The sequence below is a fragment of the Entelurus aequoreus genome, linkage group LG18 (assembly GCF_033978785.1).
Source record: "Entelurus aequoreus isolate RoL-2023_Sb linkage group LG18, RoL_Eaeq_v1.1, whole genome shotgun sequence".
NCBI classification, from domain to species: domain Eukaryota; kingdom Metazoa; phylum Chordata; class Actinopteri; order Syngnathiformes; family Syngnathidae; genus Entelurus; species Entelurus aequoreus.
This window is the reverse complement of record NC_084748.1, coordinates 49,547,569-49,570,688: the sequence shown is the minus strand read 5'-3', so window position 1 is coordinate 49,570,688 and position 23,120 is coordinate 49,547,569. Positions and strand designations below refer to the sequence as shown.

Sequence of the window (23,120 nt, the reverse complement as noted above, 5' to 3'; positions counted from 1 at the left end):
AGAGTGAGGCTCGGACGGCTGATTAAAAGGCCACATTCGGGCTTAGTTGTGCGCGGTGTGTTGTTTGTCAACTCTGGCGTTTATTGGAGACATTGTGGGGTTAGTTTGAGATGTAGCTTAGCGGACTGAACGTGACTGGCAAGCAGCTGCAGTACAAGCAGCAACATGGCACATGACAACTTCATAGAAATCACTATCAGAAATACTTGAATAATGTCACACTTTGGCCTCCCTCACTAGTTTATTTCTCTTTATTCTGGTCCCGGCTGGAAGCTGGAAGTCTATAAAGCTGAGTGCACGTTTGTGGGTTACACCGAACATACACTAAATATATATATATATATATATATATATATATATATATATATATATATATATATATATATATATATATATGTACATATATATATGTATATATGTGTACGTATAAATGTTTGTACACTACCGTTCAAAAGTTTGGGGTCACATTGAAATGTCCTTATTTTTGAAGGAAAAGCACTGTACTTTTCCTTGAAGATAACTTTAAACTAGTCTTAGCTTTAAAGAAATACACTCTATACATTGCTAATGTGGTAAATGACTATTCTAGCTGCAAATGTCTGCTTTTTGGTGCAATATCTACATAGGTGTATAGAGGCCCATTTCCAGCAACTATCACTCCAGTGTTCTAATGGTACAATGTGTTTGCTCATTGGCTCAGAAGGCTTATTGATGATTAGAAAACCCTTGTGCAATCATGTTCACACATCTGAAAACAGTTTTAGCTCGTTACAGAAGCTACAAAACTGACCTTCCTTTGAGCAGATTGAGTTTCTGGAGCATCACATTTGTGGGGTCTAAGGCTGCAGCTAACGATTATTTTTCTATCGATTAATCTATAGATTATTTTTTTCGATTAATCGGTTAATCTATAGATTATTTTTTCGATTAATCTATAGATTATTTTTTTCCTTTTGCCGATTATTTTTTTATTCAAAATGAAGATGAAAAAATAAATGTAGGCCCGTTTTTTCAAAAGGCATGGCTTTTATTTACAAAAAAAAAGAAGTATGGCCACTCAGTCAACATTGACAACAACATGACTAAATATTCTGTAACAATGTAAACATTTAAAACTTTTAACATTTAACAAAATTAAAAGTAGCTTATTTGCTTTTTAATGTGCAAATATAAAAGTCAACATCCAGTGCAAATCTTAATATTCTGCAATAGTATAAGCATTTCAAAAGTAAAAGTATTGCTTTTTTTGCTTTAAAATGTACAAAAATAAAGATAAACATCCAATACAAAAAAGTGCAAAACGAAATATTCTGTAACAACAGTGTAAACATTTCAACAAAAGTGAAAGTATTGCTTATTTGCTAAAATGTGCAAAAATAAAGATAAACATCCAATACAAAAAAGTGCCAATCTAAATATTCTGGAGCACTGTAAACATTAAGTATTGCTTTTAAAATGTGCAAAATAAACATCCAGTCCAACACAGTACACAATAACCAATTCTACTCATTCCAGTGAGTGTCTAACAGTTGTAATGAAGAAAGGTTAGCATGTCTACATGCTTTGGTTCTTTTCTTGTTTACAATATTCCCAGCAGCTGAAAATAGGCGCTCAGAAGGGGTCGATGTGGCTGGAACTGAGAGCTAATTAGCCTTCACCTCAAGCCAGGATTGCGAGCGAGCTGAGCTGCAGTTTAAGTTTCTAGAAGGTCAACGGGCTCATAGTGATGTTACTAGTAGTTGACTGGGAGGTGTTTATTATCATTTGGGGAGAGTCTGCTGCCTGATGCTCACCTGCTAAACACCTATCTGCTCCACGCTGAAGCGCTGACTACATGCGCTCTGAATACGCACTGCTGATTGGCTGATAATGCTTCGTGTGTACCAATCAGATGGTTGTGTGGGTGGGACAATGCTGCGTGTGTACCAATCAGATGGTTGTGTGGGTGGGACAATGCTGCGTGCTGAGACAGAGGCAGACGGAGCAAAGCAGCTTGTTAAGACTTTAGCTTAGAAACTCGTTCGGTACACCCCCGTACCGAACCGAAAGCCCCGCACCGAAACGGTTCAATACAAAACACGTACCGTTACACCCCTAGCAGATACAAATGACACATTCATGTTTTTGTGTAATGATGACAACGTATGCTCGCGCGGACGATTGACTAGTTGATGGTTTTCTTTTCAAATGTTCGTTCATAGCCGTTGTGCTGCTATGATAGGCCATTTCCGCTCGACACAGTGTGCATACAACAACATTATTAGGCCGTTTATTGAAATACTCCCACACTATTGGCATGCTTTCCCCCCCTCGCTCGCACCGCTCGCATCGTCTTCTTTGATCGTCTGCTTTGCGCTTCGCCATGACGGTAGTGTGACGTCATTATGCGACGCGTCGACGCACAAAAACGGCGTCGACGTATTTACGTAACCGATGACGTCGACTACGTGGACGCGTCGTTTCAGCCTTAGTGGGGTCAATTAAACGCTCAAAATGGCCAGAAAAAGAGAACTTTCATCTGAAACTCGACAGTCTATTCTTGTTCTTAGAAATGAAGGCTATTCCACAAAATTGTTTGGGTGACCCCAAACTTTTGAACGGTAGTGTATGTATGTATGTATATATATATATATATATATATATATATATATATATATATATATATATATATATATATATATATGTATATATATATATATATATATATATATGTGTATGTATGTATGTATGTATGTATGTATGTATGTATGTATGTATGTATGTATAATAATAATAATAATAATAATACCTGGGATTTATATAGCGCTTTTCTAAGTACCCAAAGTCGCTTTACATGTTAAAAACCCATCATTCATTCACACCTGGTGGTGGTAAGCTACTTTCGTAGCCACAGCTTCCCTGGGGTAGACTGATATATATGTATATGTGTGTATATATATGTATGTATATATATATATATATATGTATGTATGTACATACATACGGTGGAACAGGGGTTAGTGCATGTGCCTCACAATACGAAGGTCCTGAGTTCAATCCCGGGCTCGGGGTCTTTCTGTGGGGAGTTTGCAGGTTCTCTCCGTGACTGCGTGGGTTCCCTCCGGGTACTCCGGCTTCCTCCCACCTCCAAAGACATGCGCCTGGGGATAGGTTGATTGGCAACACTAAAATGGTCCCTAGTGTGTGAATGTGAGTGTGAATGTTGTCTTGTCTATCTGTGTTGGCCCTGTGATGAGGTGGCGACTTGTCCAGGGTGTACCCCGCCTTCTGCCCGATTGTAGCTGAGATAGGCTCCAGCACCACCCCGCGACCACGAAGGGAATAAGCGGTAGAACATGGATGGATGGATGGATATATGGTGATATTGGAGTATAAGTTCTCACGCAGTTGCTTTTAGCTGCGGACATTACACTACAGGCTCTTCTCACTCTTTCTTGTCTCGCCTTCTCACAGAGACGTAAAACAAGCGCACCTTCTTACATACGTCACATACTGTCGCGCGTACGTCATACGCTCTCGCGGAGCAGAGAGGTAGCGGCATGGCTAAAGTTAGCTTTGATGTTAGCGGAGAGGTGCGAGTGGTAATACGAGAGAGAAGGTGCGAATCTGGTAACAAAAGGAGGAAGAATTAATTCCAAGAATAACAGCAGGGGGTCCATTGTCTGGCGGTGGTTTGGCTTCAAGCGGGAAGATGTTGAACAGACAACAGTAATATGTCAAGTATGCGGCAAACGCGTTGCTACAAAAAGTAGCAGCTCTACTAATGTAGCATCATTTGAAAAGTCACCCGCTAGAGAATGAAGAGTGCTTGAAACTCCGCATGTCAACATCTCTGTTCGGTGTCACACCCACAAAATGCCCAAGCAACCATTTCCACATCAACACCGTATGAAACAATTAGTCAACAACAGAAGGAGATAACGTCCACAGGAACCTACCACATAGTGAAGGACATACACTATTTGATTTCCTATTATGCAGCTCATTTTTATTTGACACTTATTGAAATATCTTGTGTGACATCATGCACAAAAGTGCACTTTATTTGTTTTAAACTATTGTAGTGGCGTTCTGTACAAAAAGTGCACTTTAATTTAGTGTTGTTTTGATATGTCATCTTAGTGACATCATGCACAAAAGTGCACTCATAGCTTGTTTGAAAATGTCTGACATTCTTGCACTTTCTGTTTTGAAATGACATGAATGTTTGTGCCCTGATATATATACTATATTGCCAAAAGTATTTGGCCTTGACTCACATGTGAACTTGATGTAGGGCTGGGCGATATGGCCTTTTATTAATATCTGGATATTTTTAGGCCATGTCACGATACACCATATATATCTCCATATTTTGCCTTAGCCTTGAATGAACACTTGATGCATATAATCACAGCAGTATCAGTGTTTCCCATAAACTGCCAAGATACCTGTGGCGGTGGGGGCGTGGCTATGGGCGTGGTCACCATGACATCATTGAGTAATTTGCATAATTTACTACAATGATTTGATTTTCTCTAAAAAGGCTAAAAAAATGTATACTTACTAATTAATAATAACAGTTTTGTTTTAAACGTCCATCCATCCATCCATCCATTTTACAATATAATTACAACACTTTATGTACATATTTATATACAGATTTGAACAATAAGTTATTCACTGAAATATATTTATTAATTGTTCTTACAAAAAATATATCTTATAAAATATAAAAGCTAAAATGTCTCAAAGCTCTGCCCCTTTAATTAGTGCATACTAAATAATTTAACTTTAGCCTACTACTACAACCATATTATTTACCAGCAACATAAAGTGAAACAGAGGCTGAGGTGTCCTGCCACAGTCAGTAACAAATAAACAGAAAACAGTAGTGGTGGTAGATAGACACAGAGCTTCATCAAACATCTGATCCACTAAACAAAGAGCTCCAAAAATCAACTATATGATTTGCCTGAGAAGCTGAAGAGGACAAAAAATAAATAATTGTTTTTTAATTTTTTTTAATTTTTAATTTAAATTTTTTTAAATTTGTGGCGGACGTAATTCTTTCGTGGCGGGCCGCCACAAATAAATTAATGTGTGGGAAACCCTGAGTATGATGATTCTATGTGTCTACATTAAAACATTCTTCTTCATACTGCATTAATATATGCTACTTAAACTTTCATGCAGAGAGGGAAATCACAACTAAGTCAATTGAGCAAAAGTGTATTTATGAAACAGTTATTAAGCAGTGGCACAAACATTCATGTCATTTCAAAACAGAAAGTGCAAGATTGTCAGACATTTTAAAACAAGCTATGTGTGCACTTTTGTGCATGATGTCACTAAGATGACATATCAAAACAACACTAAATTAAAGTGCACTTTTTGTACAGAACGCCACTACAATAGTTTAAAACAAATAAAGTGCACTTTTGTGCATGATGTCACACAAGATATTTCAATAAGTGTCAAATAAAAATGAACTGCATAATAGGAAATCAAATAGTGTATGTCCTTCGCTATGTGGTAGGTTCCTGCGGACGTTATCTCCTTCTGTCGTTGACTAGTTTTTTCATACGGTGTTGATCTGGAAGTGGTTGCTTCGGCATTTTCTGGGTGTGGCACCGAACGGAGATGTTGACATGGAGAATTTCAAGCACTCTTCATTCTCTAGCAGGTGACTTTTCAAATGATGCTACAAATTAGCAGTGCTGCTACTTTTTGTAGCAACGCTTTTGCCGCATACTTGACATATTACTGTTGTCTGTTCAACATCTTCCCGCTTGAAGCCAAACCACCGCCAGACGATGGACCCCCTGCTGTTTTTCTTGGGAATTAATTCTTCCTTCATTTGTTACCAGATTGGCACCTTCTTTCTCTCGTATTAACACTCGCACCGCTAGCACCACAGCTAACTTTACCCATGCCGCTGCCTCTCTGCTCCGCGAGGGTGTATGTAAGAAGGTGCGCTTGTTTTATGTCTCTTTGAGAAGGAGAGACAAGAAAGAGTGAGAAGAGCCTGTAGTGTAATGCCTGCAGCTAAAAGCAACTGCGTGAGAACGTATACTCCAATATCACCATATAGTCATTTTCTATATCGCACAGAGACAAACCCGCGATATATCCAGTATATTCCATATATCGCCCAGCCCTAACTTGAAGTGCCATCCCATTCCTAACCCATAGGGTTCAATAAGATGTGGGTCCACCTTTTGCAGCTATTACAGCTTCAACTCTTCTGGGAGGGCTGTCCACAAGGTTGCGGAGTGTGTTTATAGCAATTTTCCACCATTCTTCCAAAAGTGCATTGGTGAGGTCACACACTGATGTTGGTGGAGAAGGCCTGGCTCTCAGTCTCCGTTCTAATTCACCCCAAAGGAGTTCTATCGGGTTCTGGTCAGGACTCTGTGCAGGCCAGTCAAGTTCATCCACACCAGACTCTGTCATCCATGTCTTTATGGACTTTGCTTTGTGCACTGGTGCACAGTCATGTTGGAAGAGGAAGGGGCCCGCTCCAAACTGTTCCCACAAGGTTGGGAGCATGGAATTGTCCTAAATGTTTTGGCATCCTGGAGCATTCAAAGTTCCTTTCACTGGAACTAAGGGGCCAAGCCCAACCCCACACCATAATTCCTCCTCCACCATTCTCCTGGCAACCTCCAAACCCAGACTGGTCCATCAGATTGCCAGATGGAAAAGCGTGACTCATCAGTCCAGAGAAGGCGTCTCCACTGCTCTAGAGTCCAGTGGTGACGTGCTTTACACCACTGCATCCCACGCTTTGCATTGGACTTGGTGTTGTATGGCTTAGATGCAGCTGCTCGGCCATGGAAACCCATTCCATGAAGCTCTGCGTACTGTACGTGGGCTAATTGGAAGGTCACATTAAGTCCGGAGCTCTGTAGCAACTGACCGTGCAGAAAGTCTTTGCACTATGCTGACCCTCTCTGTCAGTTTACGTGGCCTACCACTTGGTGGCTGAGTTGCTGTTGTTCCCTAACTCTTCACTTTTCTTATAATAAAGTTGACTTTGGAATATTTAGGAGCCAGGAAATTTCACGACTGGATTTGTTGCACAGGTGGCATGCTGGAAATCACTGACAGCGGCCCATTCTTTCACAAATGTTTGTAGAAACAGTCTCCATGCCTAAGTGCTTGATTTGATACACCTGTGATTAGTGATTAGGACACCTGATTCTCATCATTTGGATGGCTGAACACCATACTTTAGGCAAAATAGTGTAGAAGTCAAGGGAATACAAAATAAAATGATTCCTAACACTTTGTGGCTTCTACAAAAGGGAATCCTAACCATTTTGTGTTTTTCCGACAGATCAACTGGAGCGGGTCTTCCTGCGTCTGGGCCATGCGGAGACCGATGATCAGCTTCAGGATATCATCTCCAAATTTCTACCCCCTGTTCTTCTGAAACTCTCCAGTGTGCAAGAGGGCGTGCGGAAGAAAGTAGGTTGTTTTTGTTTTTTTTCCATTGATTACAGAAAAAAAAATGGCTTCTCACGATCAATAAAATATAATAATTGTGAAAGTGAAACAGATGAGTGAATAAGTGGGAAAAAAAAGAGTACTAGAAGTTTGGGATCTCATCATGGTTTCTACTTTTAATTTGACGGAGCTAATTAATAATCACTAAACTTATGATTTTGGCGTTGAATAAACGTGGGCAGAGTCACATAATTGGCCAATAAAACAGAATCCGCTGATAAACGCCAAATAATATCAGGGAAATTGACGTAAATGTGACTGACTTGCTGTTATTGCAAGGAGATGGAATAGCGTTGTACGGTATACAGGTACTATACAGTACCGCGATACTAATGAATCATATTCGGTACTATACCGCCTCTAAAAAGTACACACACAGAGTACTTACAAGCAGACACAGTGTGTAGACAGAAAAGGGAGAATGGATGCATTTTGGTGTAAAAAGTAAAGATAAAGGTGAAGTTATAACACTGAAACACCCTCAGGAAGAGGTGCTTTAAGACATGACTAGCTAGTTAGCAGCTAGCATCCATCCACAGTGTTTTAGCTACTTCTAAATCACTAATCCTTGTCTCCATGGCGACGAATAAAGTAAGTTTCTCACTGGAGGATGAGGAATAGCTAAACAGGCTTCACTACACACCGTAGGAGGATACAATAGCTCACCGCTAACAAAGCGTGCCTGAATGTAAACAAATGCCATGGGTGGATCTACACCTGACATCCACTGTAATGATACCAAGTACAGTAGCGTATCTAGTCGATATTACTATGATTACGTTGATATTTTTTATCGTCACAAAATCTTTTTTCCTTCTGTGCATCCTTGCTCTGGTCTAGAGGTTTCCCTGTAGTGAGAATGAACCTCATGCTACAACAAGTACCCACTCTCCACATATAGCTGAGTGTTGTCTCTCCTGCCAGGTGATGGAGCTGCTGGTCCACTTGAACAAGAGGATCAAAAGCCGACCTAAGATTCAGCTTCCAGTAGAAACTCTACTGGTCCAGTACCAAGACCCGGCAGCGGCCTCCTTTGTGACGGTATGGACCTCCATTTGCAAGATGTGCCTCTAGAGCAGGGGTGTCCAAAGTCAACAGCCCCCTGGCACATTCTAAAAATAAATACAAAAAAAGTGAAATGAAAGAGCAAACAGTTGATAAACATGTCATGTTGACTCTGATAACACAAAGCTGCCATGCAGTCTGTTGTTTTCTATAAAAATATCAAGAGACTTAAGCATAGAAAGTAAATAAATATATATGACTTATTTTTAACCCTTTTGGATCCCCAAGGATTTTGTTTTAAAAACTGTCATTGCTCCAAAAATAATAATGACTTAAATCAATGTTGCTATAATTGATTGACCTATTTAAGGCTCCAATTAACTCACATCAAATATTCCACTTTAAAAAAATGTTTTGGGGGGAATATTGCATATTTTGTGTTTTTGCCTTAAAAACAGGGTTTTTACAAAAGGGGCATAAAATATATTTAAAAAAAATATCCACAGATCTGAAGCTGATCTGCAGACTTTAGCGTTGAATAAAAAAAAATCGTATATGCGACATATTTTTAAAATTTTATGACCAAATTTAAGGGCAGCCCTAAAGGTGTGTAAATATATGTATGAATATATATATATATATATATATATATATATATATATATATATATATATATATATATATATATATATATATATATATATATATATATATATATATATATATATATTTATAATATACACATATATATTATATATATATATATTTATATATATTATATATATATATATATATACACACATCTATATTTTATATATATATATATATATATACACTACCGTTCAAAAGTTTGGGGTCACATTGAAATGTCCTTATTTTTGAAGGAAAAGCACTGTACTTTTCAATGAAGATAACTTTAAACTAGTCTTAACTTTAAAGAAATACACTCTATACATTGCTAATGTGGTAAATGACTATTCTAGCTGCAAATGTCTGCTTTTTGGTGCAATATCTACATAGGTGTATAGAGGCCCATTTCCAGCAACTATCACTCCAGTGTTCTAATGGTACAATGTGTTTGCTCATTGGCTCAGAAGGCTAATTGATGATTAGAAAACCCTTGTGCAATCATGTTCACACATCTGAAAACACTTTAGCTCGTCACAGAAGCTACAAAACTGACCTTCCTTTGAGCAGATTGAGTTTCTGGAGCATCACATTTGTGGGGTCAATTAAACGCTCAAAATGGCCAGAAAAAGAGAACTTTCATCTGAAACTCGACAGTCTATTCTTGTTCTTAGAAATGAAGGCTATTCCACAAAATTGTTTGGGTGACCCCAAACTTTTGAACGGTAGTGTAGATTAAATATATATACCGTAATATGCATATATATATATATATACATATAATATACATATATTATATATATATAATATACACATATATAATATATATATATATATATATATATATATATATATATATATATATATATATATATATATATATATATATATATATATGTGTATATATTATATGTATATATACATATATATGTATATTATATGTATTTTAGTATTATTTGATTTTTCAGTGTAAATAATTTTCTGCTTGAGATATTGTTATCTTTGCAAAGGGTTGTTGTCTGATTTCATCCTTTCACCCCACAGAATTTCACAATCATCTACATCAAAATGGGCTACCCTCGCCTGGAGGTTGGAAAGCAATGTGAGTTGGCTCCTACTCTGCTGACTGCCATGGAAGGCAAGCCACAACCACAGCAGGATAGGTAAAGCACCGTTACATATTTATGATGCTTTTCTGCTGCAGTGGAAGCTGTAAGGTCCACAGCTTTGCCTCCTTTTCTTGTCCCGTGTATAACAGTCTTTATTACCTTTCTTTCTTTAGTATTGCCACTATAAATACTGTAAATGGAATAGAACACTTGATTGACATGAGCCTGGTTGAAATAGACTGTAAACAATAAATAACATGATAATAATCGATATATAAATACCAGTATGAACAGCGATGTAACAGTGACAAACTGTGTGTCAGCAAAGAATATGCTTTATCAGTATCATGCTTCAAACCCTGCTTTGAAAAGCTGTGCACTACAATATGTGTTTATTGTAGCAATTAATACTGATTTCCTCATTTTGAGAAAAAAATTAACAAATCAGCACAGTTTTTGTAATCATTAAAGTCAGTGTTTTATCAATTTGAATGTATTATTGTTTATTTCAGTATCAAATGGTTCAAGTCGATCAAAAAATTGGATGATACATTTTTTTTTTTAAATTTCAGGCAATGTTCTTTCACAGACTAAAACAATGTTAATAGTTCTTCTATGTTGTAAGGTGATATATATTTCTTTGTTTTCTTGAATGTTAAGGATACAATGTTCTGCAGAGGTGTACTTGTAACAATTTTGCAGACAAATGATGCTATATATAGTCACAGCAGAGAGTGAGGGGGGCACAAAATGTTCTCTTCTTCCTGGGGGGGCATGATTCAAAATAATTGAGAAGCTCTGGTGTAAACTATTGGGACATATTCAATATCCTAATGAGCCAACTGTGTTAGTCCTGCTCTTGTGTGACATCTATTCCCCCATGTCAGCAGGCTGTTTTTTATATTACATATACATTATAACATAATATCATTATAGCAAAGTCTTGTTTATTTAACTAGAGGACAGGTCCATAATTGCTAGCAGGTGATAGCTCTTTTAAAGATGAGCTGTTGTTTCCAAAATGGTACAACTTATTCCACTAGGGATATAATGATTGCAATTATAATTATGAACTGAGGCGTTCAAATTGTAATGATTATAAATCGTAATTGATTACCACTGCTCATTTCCTGGAGAAGCGGCGCTAATGGCTAGCTGGCTTAAATGGTAACATGAATACAAAGCGCATCAATGTCTTTCCCCGTTAAGAAATAACACCCATTTTGCCTTGGTCGTAAAAAAACTATTTAAAAACCTTTACGAAGTAAAATGGAAGAAGACAATTATTTTTAAACACTCAAATAAAAAGCCAAAACAATATTTAATGTGTCCTCTGCCAAGGAAAGTATATTGTCTATTTATTTAAAGAAATAAACCCGGTTAAAAGAGGTTAGTGTGTGTATTAGTACTTTTGGAGGACATTCAACAATACAGCGATAATAGTTATAGTGACCTAAATTATCACAATTATCATTGTGATATGACATTTTCATGTCGTTTCATCCCTACACGACACTTTTCAGGCCAAACTAATGGAGAAGTAGGAACCCTCTACTTTTATATCTGGCATGAAATTGTGTTTTTAATCTTGTCAAAACAAAAGCATGTGACTTCTGTGGTGAAGGGTCGGCTTATTTTACTTCTGCCTATTTTGTCGTGGTTAAAACGACCAATTTTTTCGATCCAAACACTTAAACGTAAATTTGCTGAGAATGGGATCTCGGCCAATCACAGGGAACCTGACCCATCCTTGTGATTGGAGGCAAAGGTGAGTACCGTAAATGGCTGCCCTGCTTGAAAGAGTGTACAGTGTTGATGTTTCATCATGGAAGAGAACCAACGCTTCACATCCAACCTGATGGAGTTTGAGAGGTGCTGCAAAGAGGAATGAGAGAAAGTGCCCAAAGATAGGTGTGCCAGGCTTGTGGCATCGTATTGAAAAAGACTCGAGGCTGTAATTGCTGCCAAAGATGCATCAACTAAGTATTATTTTATTATAGGGTATTGTGTGTAGAATAATACATTTATTACATTTTGGAATAAGGCTGTAACAACAAAATTAGTGGATTTAGTGAAACACTGAATACTTTCCACTGCACTGTAGCATAGAAAAAAAGTAACTTTTTTAAAACTAAATATAGTAATAAATATTCTGTAGAATTTAACAAAATACAATTGTGTAAATTACACAAGAATGTAACATTTAGTACATTTTACATGTGTGGAACAATTTCCCTTGTTAAAGCTTGTCTAAGTCTATTTTTAAAAACTTTTCAGAATATTTTTCATCTCCCTAGAAAATATACTGGTAAAAGTTGTAATTGAGAATATGGTGCAGAGGTTTGTTTAGAAATCTACAAAGTGCAACTAATATATGACACAGGCTCATAACATGCAACTCCAGATATTTCAAACTTTCTCTTGATATAATTTTGATGTTTATAGCTTACAGCTTATGAAAACCTTGAATTGAAACTCAGAAAATGTGGGGTTGTCAAAAACTGTAAGCCATGATCATCAAAATGATAATAAATCAAGTCTTGACATATCTCACTTTGCATGTAATGAGTTATCACATATTAGTTTCACATTTGCTGACATGAATGGACTTTTACAGCAAATACCAGTTTTTGAGTTCCATCTGTATAATATAATGTCTTAGTAAAAATAGGTTTTTCTCTGACTCCAATTGGAACGTTCATTCGCCTACCAAAAATCAGGAGCACTGTGGAAAATGTGTGGAAGCTTCTGACCACAAAGTTAGTCACTGCTCGATGACATTCATCAAGCGTCAGATGTGAACTGGACCCGGTCAGAATCTGTCTCTTGTCATGCTCATCTAAATGAGAAGGTATTCATTTCAATTTAACAGGTAGTGTTGCCAACATGATGGTTGGTGTTAGTACCTGTTGTATTTACGCCAGATGACTGCTGCTGGGATGACACCAGATTGCTTCATTTCTAGTTATTGCATGCTGTGTGTTCAAATGTTTCATATTGCTCGTATGTCCTCTTGATGAAATGTCAATCTCGCAATTATGACAAGTAGCGCTGTTGCAATCTTTTTTTGTAAAATGTAACCAAACCTTAGAGCGCTTCTCCACCCGGGCGCCATGTTGCTGTCTGACGTCACTAAGTCTGCGAGAATCGTTTGGAAAATTGTCAAGCGATTCCCAGGAATTGATACACTGGGAACGGGTTCTTGTTTACACGCATGTGATTTTTCCATCTATAGTCGGAAATCCGTCTTTTTTATCTCTGTAAAAATATAAAAAAATGTTTTCAGTTTTTCTTCGTTTTTTCCGACCTACAATGTGTGTTAAAATTTTGGTCCGTTTCTTTCCCATTCCTGCCAACAACTACAGTTTTCCCGTAATGAGTACAGTTTTTGATAATCCAGTGGTAAAAACTGGTTTTCCATTAAGAATTTAGAAGTTAAAAATGGAAGCTACGTAGCAAAGCAACTCCACGGGCAGGGGACAAACTATACATCAATGATGATTGGTTGGTTTACGTATAAGAACATCCATGATTGGTTGTTGTTTACTACGATGAGTGACGATTGGTTAGGATGAGGGCAAAACATTAGGGACAGGCCAATCAGAGGCAAGAGAGGGCGGCTCATGGAACCAGGAAGTGAAATCACAACAGACATACCAAATGACGATGAGAGAGTCGGAGAAGAGAAGAGGGAATATTCAAGCGGGTGATTTATATACAGTATTAAAAAAACTAGTGGAAGATGGCAGAGGGATTCTCTTTTTTTAGTGATGTAGACCACGTCCAGAAAATCCACAGTGTGTCTACTTGGCCACATTTGGACAAATGTATGATAAAACATTCATTTGACTTGTTTTACATGTAAGACCAAATCAAAAATGGAAGAGGTGGAATACACATTTAAGAACACTCGATTGTGGCAGTCTAAATGCTAACTTTCATTTTCATTGTTTTACAACAAGACAGTAGCTGACATTTTGTCCATTATTTCTACTCTTTATATTTTGAATGAATTAAATGAGTTTATTTCGGTCATATAATCAACCATAATTTTTTTTTTGTGATCAATTTAACAGCACAGATTATACATATTAACAATCATACACATACACACACACACACAAAAAGAAAAAGAATGACCGAAAAAGGAATAGGCTGAATAGACATTGAATAGTTTAATCATTTTGAAACTTAAACAATAACATATTTGTTATTTCATGCTATAAATCACAAATGCCTATTCAGATAAGGGAAGTTAGCTTATAGAATAAATATTGTTGTACACTTGATGATTTTTTGCATTTGGAGCAGTTAGAAGTGGAGAGGGAGTTGAAGAGACAGAAATTGGCTATTTTTCAATTGTTTAAACACTAAAACATCTTTAAATGGTGCTTTTTTGCTCATTTTTGCATGTTTGATTGCTGAAAAACCAGGAACTTCAGCTTTTAAGTCTTTATCGTGAAGTTAAAATCACATGCCTGTGTTTAGAACCGGTTCTCGATTCCCTTCCCCATTGGTCATTGAGGGTTTAGTTTAGTTTACCGTGTTTTTCGGACTATAAGTCGCTTCGGAGTATAAGTCGCACCGGCCGAAAATGCATAATAAAGAAGGAAAAAAACATATATAAGTCGCACTGGAGTATAAGTCGCATTTTTTGGGGAAATGTATTTGATAAAAGCCAACACCAAGAATAGACATTTGAAAGGCAATTTAAAAGAAATAAAGAATAGTGAACAACAGGCTGAATAAGTGTACGTTATATGAGGCATGAATAACCAACTGAGAACGTGCCTGGTATGTTAACGTAACATATTATGGTAAGAGTCATTCAAATAACTATAACATATAGAACATGCTATACGTTTACCAAACAATCTGTCACTCCTAATCGCTAAATCCCATGAAATCTTATACGTCTAGTCTCTTACATGAATGAGCTAAATAATATTATTTGATATTTTACGCTAATGTGTTAATCATTTCACACATAAGTCGCTCCTGAGTGTAAGTCGCACCCCCGGCCAAACTATGAAAAAAACTGTGACTTATAGTCCGAAAAATACGGTAGTTTAGTTTAGTTTATTAAGGATCCCCATTAGTCTACACCGCAGTGGAGACTATTCTTCCTGGGGTCCAGGCAAAAAACATCACACAATCACAAAACAGAAGATTACAATGCAGTACAACATGATCAAATAATAAAATGTTGTAATACAAAAATAGCAACAACAAAGAACCAAAAAAAACAAAACAATAACTTCGAGTTTACATAATAATGTTCATACCAAAGATAAAAGGGCATTATAAAAATATATTTATATATTTTTGCAAAAATAAAACAAAGAACCAATGGCCTAAAATATACACATTAGTGTACCAAAGACAAACAATAAGTGACGAATAAAACTCACTATGCTGGTAATTGATAGCAGATATTGTGGAAGTGGATTCCAGTAAGTGATTGCCCTGTGCATAACAGTCTTTTTCAAAACATCCCTTTTGGGTTTAAGACGGGTGAGAGCACCTCTTAGGGCAGGGGTGGGCAATTAATTTTTACCGGGGGCCGCATGAGCAACCCGAGCACTGCTGGAGGGCCACATCGACAATATTTCAATTAAAATTTTCTCAATATTATTTTTGATATATACTGTAAGATAAATAATAATAATAATATTAATATTAATAATAATAATACTTTCATTTAACCTAACTTAACTTTATACCAAAAGCACTGCTTTGGAAATCATTTGTACCCCTTTCAGAGATCACATTTAGTTCCCCTTAAACATCCTCATGTTGCACAATGAAATGTAAGCATAGGATGAAGTGTGCATTCCTGTAACTTTCTCTAGTAACAGCATTCCATGATTAATATAAATAAATTAACATTAATGATAAATGACAGTAAAATAAGCACACGTATGACTGAGGAGTCATAGTGTAACTTTGTGTGGTGTTTGAGTTGTCCGACTTTTTGTGTGGCCATAAACGCACCAGTGGTTTAGTGGTATATGCGTGTTGGTGACAGATGACAAGTTGGTTTTGGCCTGGTTTGTACGGCAGAAAATGACTAGTTTTTCGAGATAGAAGTGTTTTACTCATGTTTTTGGTGTGGTTATGGCCGAATACAAACAGTTTTGCTCAGTAAAGTGATCGATATAATTCCTGGCCTCGAAGCATCTCGATAGACGTTAAAATAATTGAACGGTGTTCAATTGAACGGTGTTGACGAACACCGTTAGGGCCGCTTGTTGTCACTGTCACTCAGAGTTGCGTTGCAAAATTACACAGAATAAATGTGTTTATTTTGTTTAGAATTCAGATGGGATTTGATCTGGTGCGCGGCATATATTTGCTGTGTGAGAGGACGCTTGAGCAGTGCGCAATTGCGCAGGCGCGCACCTTAGAGGGAACGTTGCTTGGCAGTCCATGTCTTGTTGAAAACACGCCATTCCTCATCAACTTTTCTCTTTTTAGCGTCTCGGGTGTAAACCGTGCATCACTTGTCGCTGTGCACCTTCACTCACAGGTTACACACGGTCATACGCACATAAATAGCACTTGTCAAAATAAAAGCAGCACAGTTGTATTGCGCGCACGACATAGATGTTTTTTCAAGTTTATTTTGTAATTTGTGATTGCAGCTGTTCACATTCACTCACAATCACGCACGCGCATACGTCCACACGGAAGTAATACAAATAACACTTTTCAAAACAAAAGCAGCACCGTTGTATTGCACACTCGACATAGATACTTTTTAAAATGTATTTTGTAATTTATGATTGGCCTCACGCGGGCAGGACAGGGACGCACAAAGGGCCGGATGTGGCCCGCGGGCCGCAGAATGCCCAGGTCTGTCTTAGGGCGAGCCTGGTACCATAGTTGTGACTGTCGCTAGCAAGCAACAGCTGAGTTGGGTATTTCCAGGACATGACAACCTTGAAGGTTCCACTGTACATGCATGTTGGATCCACCTGGTAGTGACATCATCCCTCTTTATTTGACCTGAACCTTTTTTTTTTCCTCCTCCTCTTGACTGAATTATTATTTTGCATCTCTTCTCCATCCTCTCTTAGCCTAATGCACCTGCTGATTCCTACTCTTTACCATATGAAATATCCAGCAGACGCCTCCAAGATGGCTTCTCCGTTTAACTTAACTGAGCGGCCAAAGACCGTGCAGCTCTTGCTGGAGTTCATGCTGGACGTCTTGCTGATGCCTTACGGGTGAGTCGCTGCTTTCGACCACATTAGTCGTCCTCCTTACTCTATTGACTTGCTGTCTCTTCAGATTTGTACTGAACGAATCTCCCACTCGCCCTGCACCGTCCTCCTCCCAGGGGGCTTCTGCCGAAGGCTCGTCGGCGTCATCCGGGCAGAGTCTCCCCCAGGCTCCCCCGGGGATGAACATCTACGCTGCCAAGAGGGTCATCGGAGAGGCCCAGTGGACTTCAGAGCAGCTGGAGCAGGTACACTCTGTGTCATGCTGGTCTTCTGTGCCAGACTTCATTGCGTTATTTGGTCTCTGCAGTGCAAGCTGGGCATCGTGAAGTTCATTGAGGCCAAGCAAGTGCCAGAGGTGGAAACGGTGGTGCACCTGGTGGTGGCGTCCAGCGACACACGACATAGCGTGGCCACTGCAGCTGATCTGGAGCTGAAGAGCAAACAGAGGTGAGCCAGATTTGCACGTTTTACCGTGGACCCATTGTGCAAAAGCAACTTTTCTTACCAACTGGTACCTGCTTTTGTGTATTTGGGATCTGCGTAAGTCCCGAAATGTGAAATCAAATCATGGCAGCGATTATGGCTGCACGATTAATCGACATTGAGGTTTTACTTAGTGCAATAAATAACTAGGAGGTTATCACTTTGGGTTTTTTTCCCCGGCATTTACAGTGAGGCAAAAAAGTATTTAGTCAGTCACCAATTGTGCAATTGTTTTAAATTTGTGGGGTTTGAATCTGTTGTCAGTTTTCCCCATGTTTGCAAACACACCGTCCGTGCCTGAAAGGCTATTGGCGGAGAATGAGGAAGTGTTGTTGTGTGTCCGGGGAAGCGCAGACATCACGGAGACGAAAGTGTTTGCACGGGAGGTTAAAACCTGTTTGTTATCATAAGATTGGTAATAAAAGTTAAAAGTAGTGTCAGACCTTGTGTGATTTCTTTTTGGGGCTACAATATATTATATTACTTACATTAATTTTCAAGGCAAAAAAAACCCTTCAAGGTGTGGTGCTAGTGAAAATGTCGTGGCGGCACGCCACATTCAGGGGAAACCTCGTTTTTATCGATTATTTCTTCATTTGAAGAGCACGATGTAGACAAAAGCTCTTAATCCGTCTGCATAAAGCCAAATATTGTTGTAATGTGTGGCACCTTGAGACAAGAATATGTTGATTGACAGTTTTTTTGCAGTTTTATGCATTTTTTCCTTGTGCAAAATATAGGAATCAAATTGCAATTGCAATTTTGGATAGAAAAATTGGAATAATGTTTTTTCTCAAAATTGTGCAGCCATTGCTGAGATATTTATAAAACAAGTTTGCCGTTCTTCAAAGTCTGCCATTGTAGTCAGTAAATTCCTTCGTTTTCTCTATCGTCTTGTTGTGGGGAAGACTGTCTGATCCATTCACATGCAGACCTCCGCTGTTGCCATTTCTAATACAAAGTAGCGTATAGTTCAAAACTTATATCTGTCAGTAGAATCGCGATGGAAGCGCTAAAAAGTACAACAAAGATGACGGGGAGAGGACACAGTCAAAGTGGGGGCACGTAAATAAGAGCGTCCCACAAAACAGCGCATCCTGAAGAGACAGCGTCTTGAAGATGGTCTGTAAAACATCATCTATGCAACATTTTGACCAAGGAACAGGCATTACATGTTATGTAGACCACAAGAAAGAAAGGTCATAATTAGGGCTGCAACAACTAATAGATTAAATCGATTAAAATCGATTATAAAAATAGTTGCTGATTAATTTAGTCATCGATTCGTTGGATCTATGCTATGGGCATGCGCAGAGGCTTTTTAAAAAAAAAAAAATTAAAAAAAACAAAAACAATTATTATTATTATTTTTTTAAATTAACCTTTATTTATAAACTCAACATGTACAAACAGCTGAGAAACAATAATCAAAATAAGTAGGGATGCCGATAAATGCGTTAAAATGTAATATCGGAAATTATCGGTATCGTTTTTTTTTATTATCTGTATCGTTTATTTTTTATTTTTTTATTTTTTATTAAATCAACATAAAAAACACAAGATACACTTACAATTAGTGCACCAACCCAAAAAACCTTCCTCCCCCAATGTCTTTGTGTTATCAATATTCTTGTTCCTACATTATATATCAATATATATCAACACAGTCTGCAAGGGATACAGTCCGTAAGCACACATGATAGTGCGTGCTGCTGGTCCACTAATAGTACTAACCTTTAACAGTTAATTTTACTCATTTTCATTAATTACTAGTTTCTATGTAACTGTTTTTATATTGTTTTACTTTCTTTTTTATTCAAGAAAATGTTTTTAATTTAGTTATCTTATTTTATTATTTTTTTTAAAAAGTACCTTATCTTCACCATACATGGTTGTCCAAATTAGGCATAATAATGTGTTAATTCCACGACTGCATATATCGGTTGATATCGGTATCGGTTGATATCGGTATCGGTAATTAAAGAGTTGGACAATATCGGAATATCGGATATCGGCAAAAAGCCATTATCGGACATCTCTAAAAATAAGTATGGTGCCAGTATGCTGGTTTTTTTAAATAAAATACTCGAAAGGACAGAAATGTAGTTTGTCTCTTTTATCCGATTATTAATCGATGTAATAATCGACAGATTAATCGATTATCAAATTAATCGTTAGTTGCAGCCCTAGTCATAATATCACCTCTTTAAGACACAAGTGTGGACCATAAGGCTGGATGTTTCTGACAGAAACTTAACACCTTGTTTGTCTGCTTGTTTTGCTCATTGCAGCATTGTGGACTGGAACAATCCCTCCATCATCAACAAGATCTACAAAGTGTACTTGGGGGATGTTCCTCTCAAAACCAAGGTTGGTAAACAGACTGCTATGCTTGCCAGCGATGTTTAGTAAACACGCCATCTTTTCTAGGGTGGCACTATGAAGCATGAGCTAAAACACGAACCTGTGAGCACGAGAGTCAAGTTAAAGATCCTGCCACATCTTCTACGCTCGCGCTTTGCTGCCGAGTGTTTCCCAGCTAACATCCAGGTGTGTCTAAATGAAGAGCTTTTTACTAAGTTTGATTTATTTTTGCTAACGGTTACTTCCTCTTTCCTGTCGTTCGTAGGTTGTATACGATGGTTTGTTTGGGGCCAACACCAACAACAAACTGTTGTCCCTCACCTTGCAGTTTGTCCATCACATCTGTATTGTGTAAGAAACACACACCTCTCTATGTGGGACCAAACTACAGCCAAAACACGCAAAAATATTTTAACTCACGCCTTATTTAGTTCAAATAAAAGACAAGCTGGCGAAAATGGATGGAAGAAAAAAACCGATTTGCAAGTATTAAAAAACGATTTGCAAGTATAAAAACAATGTTTAGCAAGTATAAAAAAAACGATTTGCAAGTATAAAAAAATGATTTGCGAGTATAAAAACAATGATTAGCAAGTATAAAAACTATTTTCTTCAAGTTAAAACTTTTGGCAGTAAAATTCCACCCTGCGCGATCCACATACGGTACTTCAGATATCAGAATACCTTTATTGTCATTGTATGGAAACAACGAAATCGCAATCCAGCTCAGTGCTTTTAAAACAAACCTACATAAAATAGTCTTAAGACAACAACAATAATAAAACAATATAAAATTTAAGAACATAATGTTAAAAACATATTGCACAGCAGATCTCTATCAGAGGTAAGCAAGTAATAAAGTGGTGAGTGTTCAGGTAAGTGCAGAGTTTAGGGCAATAACAGCTCTAGGATAGAAACTGTTTTTCAGTCTATTTGTCCTTGCTTTGATGGTCTTATAGCGCCTCCCTGAGGGCAAGAGTTCAAGCCAGTGGTGACCTGGGTGGGATGAGTCCCTGAGGATGCTGTTTACTTGCACTCGGAGCACCCGTAATTCGCACTCTGCGACGACAGGTGGTGCTGCTGAGTCAATTTAAGGCAGTCCGAGCTACAGTTTGTTCCCAGCTGACCACAAGGCCATTACAACATAAGCCAGAGGCATTGATAAATAACATTGCATGATTTACGAGGTCAATAGTAAAAATAAGGTGGTAACTTACAGGTTGAGCTTGTTTACACTCACTACTGTCTGCCATTTTACTCCCCACCTTGCTGCTCCTTCTGTTATTTTTGGCGGAGGGCACCATGCGCAAATACCAGTAGCTCTGACGGCCTTAAACTGACTCAGCAGCACCACCTGTCGGTGTAGAGTGAGAATTACAGGTACTCTGTGGGTTGCAGGGGTGGAATATTACCGTCAAAAGTTTTAACTTGTAGGAAATTGTTTTTATACTTGCCACTTGTTTTGTTAATTGCAGAACATTGTTTTTTTTACTTGCAAATCTTTTTTTACTTGAAGAAATTGTTTTTTTTTCACATGGAAACATTTTTGTGTTTGTAGAGTTTTGGCAGTAATTTCTCTGCACCACCACACTATATATATTTTTACCAGTTTGTTTCTTATACCAACGTTTTGTTTTTCCTGTTGTTTCAGGTGCCCAGACACTAATAAGCCCTTAGGACTGATGCTGCTGAATGGCCTTACAAAGCTTATTAATGAATACAAGGAGGTAAGAGCATTGGGTCAGAATCCCTTCACACGCCTCCTTTCCATCATAGCGCACTTTGGTGCCTGGTTAGGCGGAAGTTGGAGCCGAGAACTGTCCCAGGTTACTCCTCAGATTAGAAAACAACAAAAGGCAGATCAGTGCGTCTGTGTGCGTGCAACTTAGACAATAACAATAGCTTTAATAGGAATTAAATACTAGGGCTGTCAAAATGAATGTGTTAACTCGTGACTAATCCCAAAATGTTATGGCATTAATCATGTACACACTGAGATGACCTGATCAGTGATCAGATCAATGCATACGTCAGTACAGAAATGAGTGAGGAGACTGCGACTGGTGTGCTTGATGGCAAAATACATCCTGAAAGAACTTAAAACTGGTACCGAGTTTTGTGCAAATAACTGACATGCATTCAAGTGAACCATTTAAAAACCTTCCTGGATGAAGTTCTGACAATAACGTTGCATTTGTGTTCAAATGTCGGCGTCTTCTCTTCAGCAAATTTTAAAGGCCTTCTGAAAGCCACTACTAGCGACCACGCAGTCTGATAGTTTATATATCAATGATTAATATCTTAACATTGCAACACATGCCAATACGGCCGGGTTAACTTATAAAGTGCAATTTTAAATTTCCCGCTAAACTTCCGGTTGAAAACGTCTATGTATGATGACGTATGCGCGTGACGTCAAACGTTGAAACGGAAGTATTCGGACGCCATTGAATCCAATACAAAAAGCTCTGTTTTCATCTCAAAATTCCATAGTATTCTGGACATCTGTGTTGGTGAATCTTTTGCAATTTGTTTAATGAACAATGAAGACTGCAAAGAAGAAAGTTGTAGGTGGGATATTAGCGGCTGGCTGCAGCAACACAAACAGGAGGACTTTGACTTGGATAGCAGACGCGCTATCCGACGCTAGCCGCCGACCGCATCGGTGATCGGGTGAAGTCCTTCGTCGCACCATCGATCGCTGGAACGCAGGTGAGCACGGGTGTTGATGAGCAGATGAGGGCTGGCTGGCGTAGGTGGATAGCTAATGTTTTTAGCATAGCTCTGTGAGGTCCTGTTGCTAAGTTAGCTTCAA

The 23,120-nt window shown here is 38.0% G+C and overlaps 1 protein-coding gene across 1 annotated transcript in view; it reads left to right on the top strand.

Annotated features, from left to right (window-relative positions):
- Positions 1 to 23,120, top strand: part of LOC133634236 (proteasome adapter and scaffold protein ECM29-like) — a 73,235-nt gene that overhangs the window by 315 nt on the left and 49,800 nt on the right. The window contains exons 2-11 of the mRNA XM_062027348.1: positions 7,322 to 7,452; positions 8,416 to 8,532; positions 10,168 to 10,286; positions 17,312 to 17,461; positions 17,526 to 17,703; positions 17,766 to 17,905; positions 20,233 to 20,311; positions 20,372 to 20,491; positions 20,571 to 20,656; positions 21,957 to 22,032. Coding sequence (XP_061883332.1) covers positions 7,322 to 7,452; positions 8,416 to 8,532; positions 10,168 to 10,286; positions 17,312 to 17,461; positions 17,526 to 17,703; positions 17,766 to 17,905; positions 20,233 to 20,311; positions 20,372 to 20,491; positions 20,571 to 20,656; positions 21,957 to 22,032 — 1,196 coding nt within the window. The remainder of the gene's footprint in view (positions 1 to 7,321; positions 7,453 to 8,415; positions 8,533 to 10,167; positions 10,287 to 17,311; positions 17,462 to 17,525; positions 17,704 to 17,765; positions 17,906 to 20,232; positions 20,312 to 20,371; positions 20,492 to 20,570; positions 20,657 to 21,956; positions 22,033 to 23,120) is intronic.